This window comes from Haplochromis burtoni, unplaced genomic scaffold (assembly GCF_018398535.1).
Source record: "Haplochromis burtoni strain Fernald_Lab_line unplaced genomic scaffold, NCSU_Asbu1 Contig_174, whole genome shotgun sequence".
Classification (NCBI taxonomy): domain Eukaryota; kingdom Metazoa; phylum Chordata; class Actinopteri; order Cichliformes; family Cichlidae; genus Haplochromis; species Haplochromis burtoni.
In genome coordinates, this window is record NW_024582535.1 from 858,099 (window position 1) to 876,329 (window position 18,231).

The window sequence follows — 18,231 nt, forward strand, 5'->3', positions numbered from 1 at the left end:
GGGACTAACACATACACACATTAGTTATAGTTTCAAAAATATTTTAATAGTTACTATGTACTTTAGAAAAATATAAAAACTAACTAAATATTTTGGGGGTACAAAAATATATGTATATATACTAGAAATACCCATACATTTGTAATAAGACAGTAACATTAAATGGTAAAAATGGTAAATGGCCTGTATTTTTACAGCGCTTTACTTAGTCCCTAAGGACCCCAAAGCGCTTTACACTACATTCAGTCATTCACCCATTCACACACACACATTCACACACTGGTGATGGCAAGCTACACTGTAGCTTAACAAAAATAAATGTATAACTATGCAATGAATGAATAAGTGAGAATCTTAAATAGCCACTGCCACTCCAGAAACTAAAAAGCTAAAAATAAAAATACGAGAAAAATAAAACTGCTTAGCAATATGCTCTCATGAACAGCACGAGCAGTTCTGCATGACTTAGCACAATCCTAACTACCAGGTTATAGCGCTGTAAAGCCTGCAAAACCACAAACTCTCCAGTGCAAACTGTGGGTTGAGATGAGATTTTTGCATTATGAACCGTTTAAAGGCACTCAATTTCTTGCTGCGAGATGGCCCAACTAACACACAAAACACCAGATTTAAAGTTGCCGTTGCACTCAAAAATATTTATTTGAGGATTTTAATCCTGAGCCACATCTTATCAGGAAACCAATTTCTATAAATATTTGTCTACTCTGGGATAAACTAGTGTGGACCAATAGATTAGGAAAATGAGTAACTATTATTCTGTTATATTCTGAAAGGGAAAAGAGATTTTCTTTTTATAGGGGAGAAATAATGTATTTGATCCCCTGCTGAATGTTTAGAAAGAAAAGAACAGCCTCTAATATTGTTAGAGCAAGATTCTTGTTCATTGTCTGATGTTGTGTTAAATGTCTTTTCTATTGCTTTTGTTTGACTTGCTGTTTGGCTAACTCTGACATATTTACATAAAGATGCACTGTCCCATTTAAATAAATACATTAAAAATATAATAGAGCCGAATAAACTAAATAGATAAATGCAAACGGATCTAAGCCTGAACACAGGAGCACAGAGTGAATCTGGACTTCAGGAGAAAAACCCAATAATCATTTAATGGGCTCATGTTACCAAATAAATGAATCTATCATTCAACATCTGGGCTACATCCATCTTTGTCAGACATTAAATCATTAAATTATTCTCAAGGTCAACTTAATAATTTATTGACAAGCTGACTCTTAAAGGTACCAAGATTTAAAATGTGTCAGAAATGAGTAACAGCTTATAACCGTTTAAATACATAACAATGTGATACATGTACAATGTTCCTTAATAAGAGAAAAAAAATATATAAAAGTGATCATATTCTTTTTCACTTGGTCTTTATTACTAAACAGAGATTAATTTGACCAAATCATTCAATCAACGCCTACTCCGACATCGTATTGCATTTACAAACTTGGGCGTCTACGTCGCCTGCCCGCCTGTGTGATGAATACCTCATCTGCATTTTATGGCTGGAAGGGGGAAAAAAAGTAGTTATACTCAAATAATGTTGTTTATTAAAATGGGTTTCAACAGAACAAGTTTTATGATAAGAAACTATTGATTTAAGTTTAGGGTCTTATTATGCTGCCGGAAGATTAGAAATAGGAAGAATATCAACAGGAAAAAAAACCCATTTTTCTTTATGTGATGTTATAATGCACACTAGTAACAGATAATCTTTCTGTTAGATCTAAAATTAAACCGTTTATTTATTTATTACCTCTGTCGCTACTGTACTTCTGTGGCCTCAACACAAAAGTCTCAGCCGGTTATAGCTCAAAGTTCACGTTAAACATTTGTAAATTTCTCAGCAATAAAAATAAATTATTTTCTCCCTGCAGAGAACCCATTACTTATTTATTCGGGGTGATTGTGTTTTACAGTCAGGGTATGGGTCAGCCTCTGAAGGCCCTCCCACTTACCTCGGGACGTTTTAACTCTTCAGTCACTGAGTTCAGATTGTTCCAGCCGTCGTATGACCACAGCCCCTGGTAGAAAGCAATTCCTATTGAATTGACGCCAACATTTGTGTTCTCAAAGGAGTTTTCAAAATTCTCAGTGTGGCCTTTGATAAGCATCACCACACCTCCTATGATAATCCCTGCCAGAGCCAAGACTTTGACTACAGTAAAGAAAACTTGGATTGACATTGCAAAGCGAACTTTCATGCAGTTCACGGTGGCGAGCGTGATAATTGCCGCTGCGGCCACGCACTTCACCACCAGCACCGGAGGGGGGCAGTCTCCGTAGAAAGGAGTCACAACATAGGCAGCAAAACTCAGTCCTATGCCAGCAATGCCTGCAGGTCTCACAAAGAGCACAGAGCTAAAGATGAACATGAAGGCAAGCGCTGGACATGAAGTCCTCAGAATGTAGATGTACTCGCCCCCTGATTCTTTTATAACTGTGCCGAGCTCAGCGTAGCAGAAAGACGCCAGAATCGCCAGCAGGCCGCAAGACGCCCATATAACCAGGCTGGCACCGGGGCTCCCGATGGAGCTGATCACCGTCTGTGGGGTCATGAAGATCCCAGATCCGACCGCCGTCCCCACGATGAGGGACACGGCTCCCAGCATCCCCAGCTCCCGCTTTAGTTTGAGCTTCTGCGGCTTTTCTTCCGTCATCACTGCAGTTAAACAGCTGCCTACAACCTGACACCTTTAACAGCGGAGAAAACACTATAATAGCGTGACCAAAGTCACTATTGCATCAACACAAGGCGTTAATAATTATGTGGGCGGCTCATACAACCACCTGTTTTGCTTGGTATTCTCACATGTTTGCTGGGCTTCACTGATTGGCTGCTTCAGGGACGACAGGGATGCCCAGCACCTAAGCAGCCCTGAGTCAGAAATATGTAAATCAGACCGCAAAGACTCTCTTGTACTCCTCCATTGGCCTTGAGATGTTATGTTACCCGCTAATAACATATTATCCCAATAGAGCATATCACGATGAGACTGCAAAATAGGAGGTAGAGCCTTCCGCTTTCAGTGTCCTCTAGACAAGGGCTGGTTTCACAAACACACTCTAGATCAATTTTTAGGGTAAGACTAGACGTCATTTTGTGCATTTGTTATTCGAATGGAAGTTAGACCAATTCAAAGCCCTAAAATAGTCTCCTTACCCGCAGGACAGCTTAAGCCTTGCACTTATCAGCGCTTTGATCAGCTGCATTTAATAAAAAGAGGAGAAAAAATGGCTCATAATCTATGGTTCACCAGTATTTTTACACATTTCTGCATGCATTATCTTTTGTGTTGTCTCTTTAATGTATTGTTTCAATTAATAGTGGCCTCTATATACTCCTCCAGCTCTCTTTGGTTCCCTCATGCCCCAAACCTGATGTAATAGATTGTTACCCCTCCACTAGCCTTGCTTTGCTGGGGTTTCTTGATGCTTAAAGACGGTTATTATCTCCCCACCTTTGCTTGTTTAGTAGTCATAAAACAGGAGCAAAATGGAATTAAATAAACAACCTGTAAAAATAGTGTTCACCTTCAATGACCTGTCTGAAATGGGGGTCTTCTCCTAGCTTTGAACCCTCAACATCAACATTTACATGTTGAGTTTGTGAGTTCTAGTCTCTCCACATTTATATCATGGTGACATTAAAGTTTTAATCTACACTGTCCTTGTTCGAGTTTTATGAGGATTAATCTGAACTATAAATCATGCAAAGCTACTCTCGCAGGTTGTTTTGGCTTGAAATTCTCATAAGATTACTGCATTATCACCTCATGAAAACTATTATGCAATTATTTTGGCACTTCATGGCCGTGTTAGGTCACATGCTACGCATGAACTTTAATCAAGTAAAAGATAAGGAAAGTTTTTAATAATAAACATCCAACTCTTCTTATCAGTGACAAGTTAATAATCTCTTTACAAATGACAGGAATGTTGTTGCAGGAGACCATAAAACAAAGCCAATAAACATGTTTTCTGGTGCATTTGGAAACTTTCCTGATTATTAAACATGGTAAACACCTATGCTCAATTTACTCCAGTGGTCCTTTTCATATTCATCCAGTGTCATCACACATTTTTGTCTTCCCCTCCCGTGACAAAGAGGTGAACAGCCTTGTTGGAGTTCAGCATCTGTCCTGCTCGCTGTGCTCCGGTGATGGCAGCCAGTTTGTGAGCGTCGTAGCGCGAGTAGAGTGCCGTGCAGGTCCAGCTGGCATCCTCCCCCTGAGTTGCTGTTGCCAGCATGTTACACACCTCGCTATAGAAGTGTGGGAAGGAGGGCAATCCGTAAAATATCAGGTTCTGGATCCCTTTGATTGTGTACCTAAAAGAAGCATGTCAGAGATCAGACTCTTTTAAACCAAGGACAACATGGTCCATCATCTTCTCATGTTTTTTCCAGCTAAAAACCCTGGCTTTATACTTGGAAGAGCTGACTGTCATCCAATCTGCAAGCTGGATTTCTGATGCTGATGCAAACAAAGCTATGGTAATACAAGGACCAAATTCCCTGCAATAATAGGCCAGTTCCCTTAAAGTCCACAAAACACATGTAGACTGGTTGGATAAACTTCACCACACATTTGAATGCCCTTAAGAAGATAAAGGCCTCGTCCAGTGATGAAAAAAAGCAGTGAAACAGTTTTACCTAGAAAGAAGCCAAACTGAGGGCAACCTGGGTTAGACTAGTAAGATTTAGTAATAAGATTCTATTAAAATTAATATTCAGCAGCTTGGATACCCAAGTTGTTGCTGATCTTTCAAAGGTTTAAAAAACAAAAAACCCGACTAACTACAGACGAGCAATTGAAGTGTTGCTAAAGGCAACGGAAAGTGCATTAAAGTAGTGCAGGTGCATTATAAAAGCATGACTAAGACATTCATTAAAAAAAAAAAAAAAAAAGAAGCTTAGAACCACCAGCAGTGCTTTAAGGGAGCTGACATAGTTTCTTTTTATTGGCACATAAATTACGGTGTCATCTGCAATTAGTCCCATAGGGAAAAATAAAGAGAAGAGAATTGGCCCAAGAATTAAACCCATTGGACTCCACATGCAAGAGTGGCTGAGGAAGAAGTCTGTCACCAAGGCGAGCCGAGAAGGTTCTCTGTGTTTAAACCACCCTCGATGCCTTAGTGTTCTACACGGGACAAGAAACTTGTGTGGTTCACAGCGTCAGAAGCATCAGTAAGATTTAAAAGCACAATAATAGTGAAGTCATGCAATTCACAAAAACATGGATGATTTTCAGAACAGACTAGAAAACTTCCAAAATACTGTGAGTGCCTAAAAAGAACTGCCGTTTTAAAAGTACAGTTTTCTCTAAAACTTTAGGTATATATGGCAGTTTTTAAATAAGTCTAAAATTAGAGAAAACCAAAGCATTAGGATTTGTGTTTTCATCGGCAGGAGTACAACAGCTTATTAACATCAGTCTGAACGGCCTATTTATTTTAAACAGTGGTCTGAACGATTGGTCCAATAGTCTTCCAGAGCTCTTTAAAACGGATCAAGGGGAGCAAATTAATGGGACAAGACACTGGCTAAAGCCGAGTGATTATTCTCTTTAAGCGAGAGGATAGAACTGATATAAACTGTCCTTTATTATCTCCTACAGCAGAGGATATACTAAACCAGTTTCTATAACAAGAAATGTTATAAGTACATGCATTGCTGATGCGATTTGACTTTTCAACAGCCTGTTTAACCCGCAGCTGAACTATCACGCCGAACGATTACACTATCACGCTGGTGTAATAAAATCTTATCAAGGTGTTACCTTGAGAGCATAGATTTATATAAGCTTCCTAAATTGAGATCGTGAGCTGTATTAATTGATCAAAGTGCATTCAAGGATTTAATGTAACTTAATTTGCTTAGTAATAACTGTTGGAGTAGCTGCAACCTTTAATTTAAATAATTCTCACTTCGGATCGGCTGGAATAAGCCATGAATGCAAGGCTCTTTTTTTTTACGTTGCAGTAATTTTAAACAAGGAGGAAATTAGTTGGATAAATCTAGCAGAAAATGCCTTCATGTTTTCTTTTGAAATATTTAGGAGTTATTTCATGATTAGACATTTATGTGCTCTAAATTACAAAAAAGAAAGAAAGAAAAGAAGCATCAAAGCAACAACAAGATGAAAACACCTGACAGTACTACAATTCTTCTTCTGACTGCTCCCCTAAGAGGTTACCACAGCAGATAATCTGGCTCCATTTCAGTCCAGCCCAAGAATCCTCTGTTACACCAAACCTCTGCATGTCCTCCTTCACTTTATTCACAATTCTTCTCGAGGTCTTCCTCTTTGCCTCCTGCCTGGCTTCTCCATCCTTTGTCGAATATATCTCATATTCTTTCTCTTCACATTTCCAAACAAGCTCAGCACTGGCTCTCTAACGTTGTTTTCAAACTGAGCTGTCCCTCAGATTTACTTATTTCCACTCTTGTCCAGGTCACTCCCAATGAAAATCCTACCATCTTCAGCTCAGCCTCCTGTCTTTTTGTCAGTACCACCACCTCACAAACCACACATCATAGCAGCTCTCACTACCATCTTGTAAAACTTCCCTTTCACTCTTTCTGCTATTCTTCTATCAGGTATTTAAAATCTGCCTGTTCACCTGTCTCCCCCAGAACAGACTAGAAAACTTCCAAAATCTCCCCCTTATTCACACACACATTCTGTCCTGTCATCTGCAGAGACTCATGCTTGACCCCGTCTGTCAACCTGTTCATCGCCAATGCAAACAACAGGGGGCTCAGAGATGATCCCTGATGTAATCCCACCCCCACATTCATGCCCTGTACCAGGCTCACATACTTCTCTGCCACTTGTGACTTCATCATACAGTACCATAGTTTCTCTCTTGGCAACTTGTCATATGCAGCTATCAGGTGAGTGCAATAAAATGGATTACAAATATATATCAGTTATCTGGTGACGTTAACTCTAAAGATTAGTGCCTTTAAAGCCTTCACAGCCGACAGAAGCGACGGATATAAGTTCTCTTACAGTTGAATCTCTAAAGTTTAGTAAAGCCAAAAGAAAAGTGTTACAAGCTGAACAGGTAATAAGCGACCAATTGGTAAAAGCTGGTACAGTCTTGTTATTGAAACTCCCACAACAGGGATGGTTTTTTTGGCTTTAGATTGTGACACTTTGAGTGGGTATAAAATTTATTTGGTTGCTGTTTGAAAACAAACAAACAAACAAATTAAAAATCCAAACCAGATCTTAAATGTCTTTTTAAGGCCCCGAAAAACATGCAAATTAAACAAAGCTACATTTTGACCACCCTTTGCACCCTGAGGGTCTTTAACTTAGGAAATTCCCACCATATTTAACATACCAAAGTTATTGTACAAAATAAATCAGATGACTCAGAGGTGGTCAGGTGGGTTTTTTTTCTTCAGATTTGTTTGATTTACTATGGAAAAGGCCCACATGACAGGGCATTACAAAGAACTGACCTCTTGTAGAAGTGAAAGCGCTCCGTAAAGAGCATGAACTGTTTCTCCCCCTTTTGGAAAAAGTGGCGTGCTCGGGACACCTCGGATTTGCTGGAGTACTCGCAGACGCTGGCAAAGTTCATCTCCTCTTTCTTCATGTAGTTACGCAGCCGAACGTAGTCGAAGTAAGACGGGATGTAGATCAGAGTGTGTGACATAACCGAATCCTTGTACTGCGGCAGCACTTTGTCTATAAAGAACTGAAACCTATACACAAAATCGGAGAAAACAACCAATCAGCTGCCAGGACCTATATCGTAGAATGCTGTGAGAGAGAAAAAAAGAGCACTGATGTCAGGAGACAGTTTAGGGTGAAGGTACACGCTGGACTTTACCGAGCATCGTGGTCGATGAAGCTGGCGGAGGAAAACATCTGGAAGACATGAGGCAGCTGGACCAAGACCTGGCAGATGGAACCAGTTTTTGGTATGTTCTTTATGACAATCTGAGCCAAAAAACACACAAAGAAAACAAAAGAATTAACACCTTAGTTAAAACCAAATCAATATGAACCTGCAGATATTTCCGAGCCTTGTTCTGAAAATGTTACACGATAAAGGGTGTACATCCACCACCTCTCTCTCTCAGCAATAGTAAAGTGTGAAGTGTGGCCTACCTGTCCGCGGTAGTTGGCGCAGTGCTTGGTGAGGATGTTGTTGATCTGTGGGTCCTGAATGGAGCTGAAAACCAGCGTCTGCCTGTAGTGTCGGGCCCAGTTGTTCAGATTCCACATCCTCACTCTGGAAAAGTCGACACCGTGGGAGTCCAGCGGCTGCAGGTTCATGTGCTTCATCACATGCTGGTGACCATAACGGGGAAAAACAAAAGGAAGGAAATAATAACATTATGAGGAATTATGGAAGATAAAAGCTCAGAATTTTCCTGCTATTCATTTAAATCGGATCTGAAAAAATACATTTAGAGGAAAGATTTCCCTGATTTCGTCGTTTTTGTTTCTCCTATTAAAAACGATGTAATGTGGATTTTTAAATGTGCTACATAAATGAATGATTATTATTGTTATTACATCCAGAGTACTTTGTAAGCAGCATCTGCTAATAGCTGATCCAACATAGTTTTAATGGTATCAACTTGTTCAAATGTTAAATACTAAGGACAGTCACCATGTTTAAATGCTCGACTAGTCATTAAATTAAAAGCAAAACGTTTTTCAACCATTTCCGGAATTACTATGCTACTATGTGCCAGACACTAATAAACAGGAGTGAAGAACACATTAAAAGCATTAAAATGAAAATCAGGGCTTGTATAAAGCTAACATGTCATAACTTTATAACAGCTATACATACTGATTTAAAGTGAGGGTGCAGGGGAAGTTATGCTTAAGAACGGGTGAAAAGGTCTTAGTAAATACTAAATAACGTTGACGCCGATCCCTACATAAAGGCTTAAAAGAAAGCTTAACTCAGCTCATGAATTATTCTACAGGTTGGCATTCTCGTAATGGCTTTTGTTTCCTTTATAATCACTCAATTAGGTCTGTAAGCTTTTTGTTTCCATCAAATCTGTAAAAAAACATAATGAACTTCCTCCATTATCACACTGAAGTTTAATTATTACACTGTGCGGATAAGAAACAGGATAAAGCAAGATAATTTTCCAACTAAGATTAAAAAGTACATTTCATCACTCTGGATGGGATTTAAATTGCAGCAGTAATAATAATAATAATAATAATAATAACTCAAATGCACTTTGGACTTTGATTGTGATAAATGAGTACAGCAGGTAGCAGTAAAAGCATGAGTGAAGTAAATCTGGTCAGAATGAGTCTTAAATGAAGCTTTCATCTCATGTTTGCATTTAAAATGCAAACATGTTTGTTGTTTATGCCCAAAATTGCTTCCTAGACAGCAGACGGCGCTACGTTCTTACCAGCACATGCTCCCAGTTCTGCATGAGGAAGACGTCTGCCTGATCCACCACTAGCAGTTCGATAGAGGACAAGAAATCAAAGTCTCTCTTGCGTTCTCCTTCTGCTCCCAGCACAGTGCGAAGGCCCAGAGGAGACGTGATGATGATGTCGGATGAGTAGAAGGGGGCATAGAGGCGCATGCTGCCCTTCAAAATGGAGACACCTGGAGAGGACAGAGCAGGAGAAGGTCAAAGAGACAAACTCGGGTTTTTAAAGAAGCTAGGGTTCTTTTTTCAGAGCGTACCTATCCTGAAGTGATCGTCCACGTTGCCTGTAAAGATAGCGTTATAGTCGTCTGGTCTCTGCAAATTGGGTGGCTTCTCATCCTCGTCCTCTCCAAATTCTTCCTTGAACTTCTTCTTGTTGCTCACCATCACTTTCTTGCCTTTAGTCTCCAGCAGGCTGATGAGCGTATGGACGACCTGCAGCGCGCTTCCCCGAAATGGAACGAGGATCAGGACCTGACAGATTCATCAGGGCGATGACAGCAGGTTAGCAGATACTCAGCAATACTGATATGTAAGTAAAAAGAACAAGAACAAAAAGAATAAATGAACATTTCTGTGGATTACTTTTGGCCTGGTGAGTCCTTGGTCTCGGAGTTCATCCTGTGGCTCGGCTCCGGCTTTAGTCCGACTCTTCTGCTCTTTCAACTGTGAGTTATGAGCCAGGACCTGAGAATTAGCCTTCAGTACATGGTTAAGCACATGGAGGCAATATGCACTGCGCACATGTGGTCCCTGCTTGACAGGGCATGTCTCCGGGTAGTACAGATCTTTATAGGAGCCCATTAGGGCCAGCAACTCCAGCTGGAGAGGGCTGATCTCTTCGGCCTGCCCTTTATGATTGAACGTCTGGTTCAGATCCCTCCAGCGTGTCTCCACAAGTTTATGGAAAACTGGGAGGTTTGTGTCTGTCTGGGGGCTGATAGGGCCAAACTTGTCCAGGGGATTGGTGCAAAGCAGAGTTCCCAGCTTTGGCCACTAAGAAAGAGAAAGGCAAAGACTGAAACTTTACGTTTTGTAATATGATAAGAGCGGCACTTCAATTTCAACTTTTATATTCCAATTCTTGGGAATATTTCTGGATATTTATATATTAGAGTTATTTGTATTAGAGCTATTCTTTAACGTATTATTTGTATTTTAATTTGTTTGTTAATGTTCTTATTGTCATGGAGCAACTGAGACCACACAACTTCCTCTGGGATTAATAAAGCATTTCTGATTCAGATTTTATGACCTATCATGCTTTTACTTCTTTTATGTGATATATACACGTATACAATAATGGATGCCAATATTAAACATGCCCAGGACATGTACAAGTTGCTCCCGTGAGCCAGAACCTCAGTTTTAGGCTTCATATTTTACTTATGGCTCTGTGTGATGTCACTGAGCACAAATACGCTTAACACAATCACCTCAGGCACATGGCTTGGGACTAAAAGCACATAAAGTCCACCCCTCTTAAAGGAGAAGGGGCTAACACGGTTTTTGTCAGACAGAGGAATATAAAATAAGGGGCTGCACCAAGGATCAGCAACATAAAGCTACTCTACGACTAAAAAAATGCAGCTGTCGATGAGCATTAGAAGTCTCCTTTAATGAAGATGTATTTAATGAGACTGGTGTACCGTAATCTGAGTCTTTGATTTGCAGCCCGATGTTATCTTCTGCACGTCCTCTTCGTCAAGCTCTGTGTCCAAATGCTGGACAAACATGTCTGTAAACAAAGAGCAAAACTATAAGACACACCACACTCGTATCTAGAACTGATAAAACAAACGTACAAGAAAACATTTAAAAATCTGTTTTTTAAGATACTAAATAATTCTGCTAAAGAATTCAGGAGATCTTTTTTTCCCCTCCAACCCTTTAAGTACCTTTACTATCTTCATCCTGTGTTTCCTCCTGTTCTCCTTTTCCCGTGAAGTTGGTCTCCAGACAGAACTGGGACTCATGCTCTTTGTCTACAAACTCATCTCCCGGCTCCTTCCTGTCATCCTCCCCATCTCCTGCTTCCATCAAAGCTTCCTCTCCATCTGCAGGTTCTCCTTCTCCCTTTTCATCTTCATCACCACCCTCACTTCCCTCCTCAGCATCAATCTCATCTGAGATGGAAAAAACACAAACACATTCAGTGAAATCCAAAGTGGTTGTTGAAATAAAGAGCTCTGGAAACAAACAGCTCACCTTCACCAAGAAGCTCCTCCTCTTCTTCCTCCTCCTCCTCCTCCTCATCATCTGTGCTGTCCTCCTCTTCGCTCTGAGCTTCACCTCTTGGTTGGCTGAGAGTTGAAAGAAGTTTCTGATAGGCTGTTTTCTGCTCTGGTTCCTCCTCTTCTTCTTCTGGTTCCAGCTCATCAGCCTCTGACTCAGATTGTTCTGGACTTGACGGCTAAAAATTAAAAAAGGTAGCTCATGAGTCCATTTATTATCGCTGTGTTGATGCTGTTCATGATTATTGCTGCTCACTGAATGTGGCATCATCGCTTTGTGTATAATAGTGAATACTGAACCTAAATCTAACCTCAAAACTGGATCAAATGCGATGGTTTATGCAAGGATGGGGTGTCATAGATATTAAAAAAAAAGTATATTACAGATTAATTATTTTAAAAGTAACTATTTATTTACTCACTTTACTGTCTGAAGAAGGTAATTTGATACACGACATTACTTGTTCATTACTTCAGATGACCTGAGATGCTTGGAATGACAAATTAACAATGTAAACCTTAGGCTAAAGCAGCCACTCCCCAAGTCAAGAGTGTGCAGCCCACTTACTCTTGTTAAAAATGCAACAGAAATATTGTATTTCATTAAAACATGTACTCAGAACCCATAAACCAAACAGGCTTTAGGTTATACAGTCATACGCGAACACTAACGCAAGTGACCCACCTGCCACTGGGACACAAACTTACTTACTTATTAAATTTAGCCTTAGGTCACAGTAATGTCACAAACTACCACCTCATACTACCAGTTTTGTTTCCCTTTTTATATAAATAAATACATTTATACAAGTCTGTAACCGAACATACTAGTAAGTAATTTCAAACTGAATTTCTGTTATTACTCTGGCCCACCTACAGTTCGTTAGGCAGCCCACCAGGGGGGCCCTAGCCCACCCTTTGGGGATCAGTACTAAAAAGCTTTGATTTTGTTCCGTGGTCTTTTCTGTTACACTTCTTTGAAGACCACCACCTGGAGCGCATGCATAGCTGATCACAAAAAACAGGCAGGCATGCAGCCGCCCGCACGGACCCTCGGGCTTGCCGTGTTACAATAAAACTTAAATCAGTCTAACCTGAGAGGACTCATCAATGTGGAAAGCATAATCAAGGCTTTATTGGGAGACTCACACAAGACATTAAGTTTTAAAACAAGTCTGACAGCAGCGTTGGTAAAAACGAGCCCAAACTGATAAAATAAGACATTTTTAAATTTCATGTATTAGAGGAGCCAAAACAATAAATACCACCTATTATTACATACTTTAAGTAAAGCATTACAGTGCGATACAATGTAAAAAAGGAAAAACAAAGGCACAAAATGAAACAGAATTTTTTTCCCAAACTGTATTTATAGAATCATATACAGGAAGTTGGGGAGGAAAAGTAGACTTTGACAAGCCACACACTTTTTACAGCACTAAACTGTTTAGGACTTTCTACTCACCAGTTCCATTACTTGAGTTTTTTCAGGTCTTTCATTAACTCTGTAAAAAAAAAAAAAGACAGAGAGAAAAAGAGAGAGAAAATTAAATGAAGCTGCTCAGAAAACATGTTTGTAAAAATATTGAAATTATTAGGACAAAGTAAAGCTTTATACTAGTTTTACAACAATGATTACTAATCTGCCACTTATTGTAACCAGTAAGTGCAGTTTATTATATATATATATATATTAACGCATTGTTCTTTTGGCCTGCACCGCTGCATATGTAGATCAGAGATGGCACCAGAGCTGACCCACCAAAGGATAGAATTCAACCCACTGGATGGCTTTCAGAATTACATGTAAAAACAGCAGTCTGACAGCTCCCACAAGATGTGAGCTCCTCCTGCCGTCCGCATGGAGTCTTATTCACAGTTTAGGCAGAAAATAAACGAGGTCATCATTTAGCGCTTTAGCGGTGCTCCACCAGTTTCTAATCACACGGAGGAGCAGATAGCAGTGCTGTACCGGTGCCGATGCCTTTCTGCGGCTCTGTCCAGCTCTCCTTGTGTAACAGCCCATCTCCTGAGCTACCAGTAGAAAAAAGTACCACCAAATGCAAACCTATAGAACGATCAGCCAGGAGGTATTAGAAGCGACGTTGTGCTGTTGTTGCCTCTCCGGCGTACCTGCGTCACTTTCCCCAGGGCAGAAGAAACGGTTCTTACTGAAGTTAAAGTGTTAAAGTGTCCCCTTAAAATGCGCCATTCTTCTTCTCTTGTTTCGGCTTTACTAGGGGCTTAACTCACTGATAGTTTCTAATATTAAAAATCCATGTCATCAGGTAAACATCAGCACATTGCCCTACTTAGAAAAAGTAAATTTAAGATGTTTGCTACATTTCTGTTTGTACTTTACACCGAGATAATACGGGAAAAACTACAGTTACATTTAAAAAATGGAATGAAAAACTAGAAATTAGCAGCCTTGCTAATATAAAGCAGCTTCTTCCTTTAAACCAGACCGGAAGTTGCTGTCGTTCTGCTTACACATCGTGAAAAGGATGTTCCTCTCCAAACTCCTTCAAGTGCTTCTTCTGTTTTTTGGATAAAGTAGTTAGAAACTGCTTATTTTGTTTTCTTTTGCCCATGTTGACACTCTGGTGCAGGAACACGTGTGAGGTCTGCTTCTTCCTCCTCTTGCTGTGCGCCAGCAGCGGGCGCTTCCTGCCATCTACAGGAGCGGGGTGGAATTACAGGCTGGCGGATCGACATTTAGAGGGAACTTTATGATCCGTATATTTTATTTGGCCACGAATTTGCCCGATCCCTGCATTAGGATCAACATTAGGAAATGCACTCGCTAATGAGTTGCATGAGAAGAATGGAGAAGAACTTAACTAGTACATATTTTCCTTTGATCCTAGCAACACTTAAATGACTGGAAAGTTGTTTAGTACAATACAAAAAAAGCAAAACAAAAAACAAAACCCTCACAAACACCTGATTGATGAAAAACATGGTTAGGTATAAAAACAACCTGCCAGAGAGGCTTTCAGAGGCAAAGATGAGAATTTTGTTACCATTGATAGTTTAAAGACAAGCAGCTACATTCTCAGAAAAAAATAAAAATAAAACTGCAGTTCCTGCTGTGGCCACTTGAGGCTGGCTCGAAAAGTCGGTGAATCGCCACAGATTCTAATTCTAAAATAATCAACTTTATAGTCGATATAAACATGATTACAGCCGAATAATAATAATAATAATAATAATAATAATAATAATAATAATAATAATAATAATAATAATAATAATAATAATAATAAAATAATCCTGGTCTCTGTGGATAGCTTCCCATCTTATTTAATAATAACATAACATAAAAAAACTCACCATCTTCAAATCAAATCAGTTTATTTCTATAGCACATTTTAAAAGATTAGTGTAGATCAAAGTGCTTCACAATAATACCGCAATGCGGGCAGAAACAAGAAACAAATAGTACAATTTCAATTAAAATGTACAATTACATGGTGTAGTGCAGGCCAAGTGAAAGTCAAACTAATTTGCTTCAAAAGCTAAGTTGAACAGGTGGGCTTTTACAATTGAAACAATTGAATAGATTCCGATGTACGGATATCAACTAGGAGATTATTCCAGAGTCTAGATGCAGCAATAGCAAAGGCACGGTCACCTCTGGCTTTTAAACGAGACCTTGGTTGTATTAGGAGCAGTTGGCTGGAGGATCTTCGTGCTCTTTTTGGGTTATACAGGTCAAGGAGATCAGTTAAGTACCCACTAGCTAACTTGATGGTGGTAAGGCTTAAAGTTTTGCCTCTGGCTCTGTTCATTACTTTGTGTGACTTAACTGAACCTACTGTGTTTTACTCTGACAAATAAAATAGCCTGCTGCAAAGTGCAGAGGTTGCAAAAAGTTGGAAATAAAACTAGGACAAGACACAAAGGAAAAGTCAACCTTCAAAATAAAACACGAAGTAACTAAAAGGCAAACAACACTGAAACTGAAAACAAAGAAACACAACAAAACAAGCTATCACAACAAGAACCAAAATACAAAGCAATAACCTTCCACACTGACTGAAAGGACACACAGTGTATTTATGAGCATGTCATGATTTGTCATGACTCCCACTGCTGACTTGTATCAGTGGAAGCGTGAGTTACAATACAGTGGTCCTTTTCCAGGTGTAGGGAGGGGGATGAGACAGGGGTTAATCCTAGTGGTCCAGATTTTTCCAAGAAAATATTTATGAGATGAATTGAAAGAGTGAGCTTACTGAGGTTCCAGCGGAGAGGCTCTCTGGAGAACCACCAGCCGTCATGCCATTTGTTCTTTCTTCATCTTGATCATGTCTACATGCCTAAATGCACTGAGCTGCTGCCATGTGATTAGCTGATTGGATATTTGTGAGCAGTTGAACAGATGCATATAATAAAGTGGCCAACACAGAAAAGAACAATCTGCCTACTTTGGTTTTCGAGTCTGCGCTCTCGTGATAACCTCGGGGTCAGACAAACAAAACGGGGGCCACAGAAAAGGTCACCGGAGGTTGTCTGGTGTTTCCTGGGTAATTCATCCTTGTTGCTGGCCCAGTCGACCATAAAGGATCACACACTTCTGTAGCTGTTTGAAAACTAACCTTGATTAATTATTGAACATGGTAATATCAGTTTACTGTTTACCTGTTTTAGCGGTTACCATGGCAGAAGCTCATTAATTATTAACCATCTGGGTGTCTAGTTTTTGTACTCAGCTCATTTTGACACATCAATGAGGATATTATTGTTTGATAATTGCGCAGCACTGAGAGAGCGCGTCTGGCTTTTCTGAATGGGATGTAAAACATGTGAGACATTCTTGTATTTCAATGGAGAGGCCAAAACTGAAACAGGAGAACGAGAAGGCTGGGAAAACAGTCAGGTTTAGAGTAGCGTCTGCCAACAGTGGCCGGGTCTTGGCGGAGGTGTTCAAGGATGAGAGAGCCTGGTGCGGCTTGGTGGAGGACTCGGTGGAGGACTCGGTGGAGTCTGACTCGATCAGCAGCCCAGAGGCAGAGCAGCAGGGCGGCTCTCTCCCCACCAGCGAGGCCAACCGCCACCTGAACGGTTTGGTGGTGGAAGCAGCCGTGGACGAGAACGGCTGTGAACCCGATGACCTGCTTTTGTACGCCAGTGCCAAGAGAGAGATGCTGTTTAGCAACAAGCGGATCAATATATGCAGCAAGAATGGGACCGTGAGAGGAGTGAGGAACAAAGTGAGCGCAGGCCAAGTGCTTTTCAACAACCTCTCCAACATGTACTCCGTAAGTAGCTGAGTGCATCATCAGAAACAATTTTAAATAAAGCTTTATCCTCTTTTATTAACATGTATGAAGTCAGACTGAAAGGTTATGGAATATATCTGATCATGAAGAGATTTTCATGCACTCATAACCCTTTTTTCCTTTTCCTTTTAGGGTTCCCTTCGTCACCAGAAAAGGAGACCCTGGGAAAAGTAGTGAACAGCGTGGGATTTCACACCGTGGGCACATCAGGGAGGAGCAGTCCTGAGGAAGAAGATTGTCTTACAGCTTTGCCTCCACCCTGAATCCCTTTCAGTGACTTCTGTTTCTTCACGTGACGTGGAGTCATTCACGATCCCAGCCTCATATTTACATGTGCCTTCAGGATATTTTTGACCACAAATATTTTTGATTTGACTTCTTGTATTACTTTTCACAGCTGTTTATGGGCAGCTAGGAAACTAAACTGGATAGAGTTAATATATGTACAGACATTGAACACTACAGACGTTTATTTTATTGCAATTTGGAATTTATTGGGGTTTATTTCATTACAACTTGTTGAAAGTAACAACCTGTCCACATATGATTCTGTCAAACAAATCTTAAGTTTTAAAAGTTTTCTGGTTTACTGACAGAGAAAAAATGTTTTGTGTGAAGAAACAAAGAAGGATTGTCCAATTAAATGCGATTTTGTTCATACAATTTCATTTTTAACTCCTTTTTGCATTGAAAATGGAAAAAGTGATTGTTGAGGATTAAAAGAAAGTTTTAGTAGAGATTGATGCTTTGTTTGAATCCACCCTGTGGCCTTTCTTTGCATGTTCTCCCCGAGTCTCTGTGGGTTATTGACTGTAGGCGTGATAGTGAGGATGGTTCTATGTCTCTGTGTTAGCCCTGCGGCAGACTGGCGACCTGTCCGGGGACCCCACATGCCTTCGAATCGAATATGAGCAGAATAAAATGGATGGATGAACAGCCCTTCAAAAATGTTCCACAATTTAAGATTTAAACCAAACAGCTGATAAACAATTTTACTCACTGCTCTGGGATTTAGAGAGTTTCTGAGAAGTAAATTGTATTTTTTAAATTGTGAGTTTATTTGTGCCCTAGAATCTGACACGATTTTGATATTTCATGGAGTCTTTCATGAATGAATAGGTCTTTTCTGTTTGTAAAGATTTTGCATTCATTTCTAGATTGAATGTGCTTCATATCATCTCTGAGACCAGATTCACACAAATACAGTGAACTGTAAATATAAAAGCCTTTATAATAGTTAAAT

The 18,231-nt window shown here is 39.9% G+C and overlaps 2 protein-coding genes across 3 annotated transcripts; one reads left to right on the forward strand and one right to left on the reverse strand.

The window, feature by feature from the left end:
* Positions 1-3,879: 3,879 nt before the first annotated feature.
* Positions 3,880-14,378, reverse strand: utp25 (UTP25 small subunit processor component). Of its 2 annotated transcripts, none has more exons than XM_005933863.3 (12): positions 14,194-14,378; positions 13,166-13,205; positions 11,675-11,879; positions 11,365-11,592; positions 11,116-11,204; positions 10,052-10,462; positions 9,724-9,940; positions 9,440-9,642; positions 8,160-8,342; positions 7,879-7,988; positions 7,505-7,750; positions 3,880-4,357 (listed from the first exon to the last, which is right to left on the reverse strand). In XM_005933863.3, the coding sequence occupies exons 1-12, from the start codon at positions 14,292-14,294 to the stop codon at positions 4,102-4,104; spliced, it is 2,289 nt and encodes a 762-aa protein (XP_005933925.1). In that variant the 5' UTR covers positions 14,295-14,378; the 3' UTR covers positions 3,880-4,101. The 2 variants fall into 2 exon arrangements, with proteins under 2 accessions (XP_005933925.1, XP_005933927.1); XM_005933865.3 differs by lacking the exon at positions 14,194-14,378 and adding an exon at positions 13,673-14,169.
* A 2,089-nt stretch (positions 14,379-16,467) lies between these two features.
* Positions 16,468-17,709, forward strand: grxcr1b (glutaredoxin and cysteine rich domain containing 1 b). The gene is made up of 2 exons (XM_005933862.3): positions 16,468-16,967; positions 17,121-17,709. The coding sequence occupies exons 1-2, from the start codon at positions 16,533-16,535 to the stop codon at positions 17,160-17,162; spliced, it is 477 nt and encodes a 158-aa protein (XP_005933924.1). The 5' UTR covers positions 16,468-16,532; the 3' UTR covers positions 17,163-17,709.
* Positions 17,710-18,231: the final 522 nt, after the last annotated feature.

Bases quoted from the DNA above. Each gene is read 5' to 3' on its own strand.
- utp25 (XM_005933863.3), bottom strand. From the start codon at position 14,294: ATGGGCAAAAGAAAACAAAATAAGCAGTTTCTAACTACTTTATCCAAA. The intron at 9,941-10,051 runs GTAATCCACAGA...TGAATCTGTCAG, and splicing joins AAGGACTCACCAGGCCAAAA to GTCCTGATCCTCGTTCCATT. The intron at 4,358-7,504 runs GTCAGTTCTTTG...TGCTTCTTTTAG, and splicing joins CGCTTTCACTTCTACAAGAG to GTACACAATCAAAGGGATCC.
- grxcr1b (XM_005933862.3), top strand. From the start codon at position 16,533: ATGGAGAGGCCAAAACTGAAACAGGAGAACGAGAAGGCTGGGAAAACA. The intron at 16,968-17,120 runs GTAAGTAGCTGA...TTTTCCTTTTAG, and splicing joins ACCTCTCCAACATGTACTCC to GGTTCCCTTCGTCACCAGAA.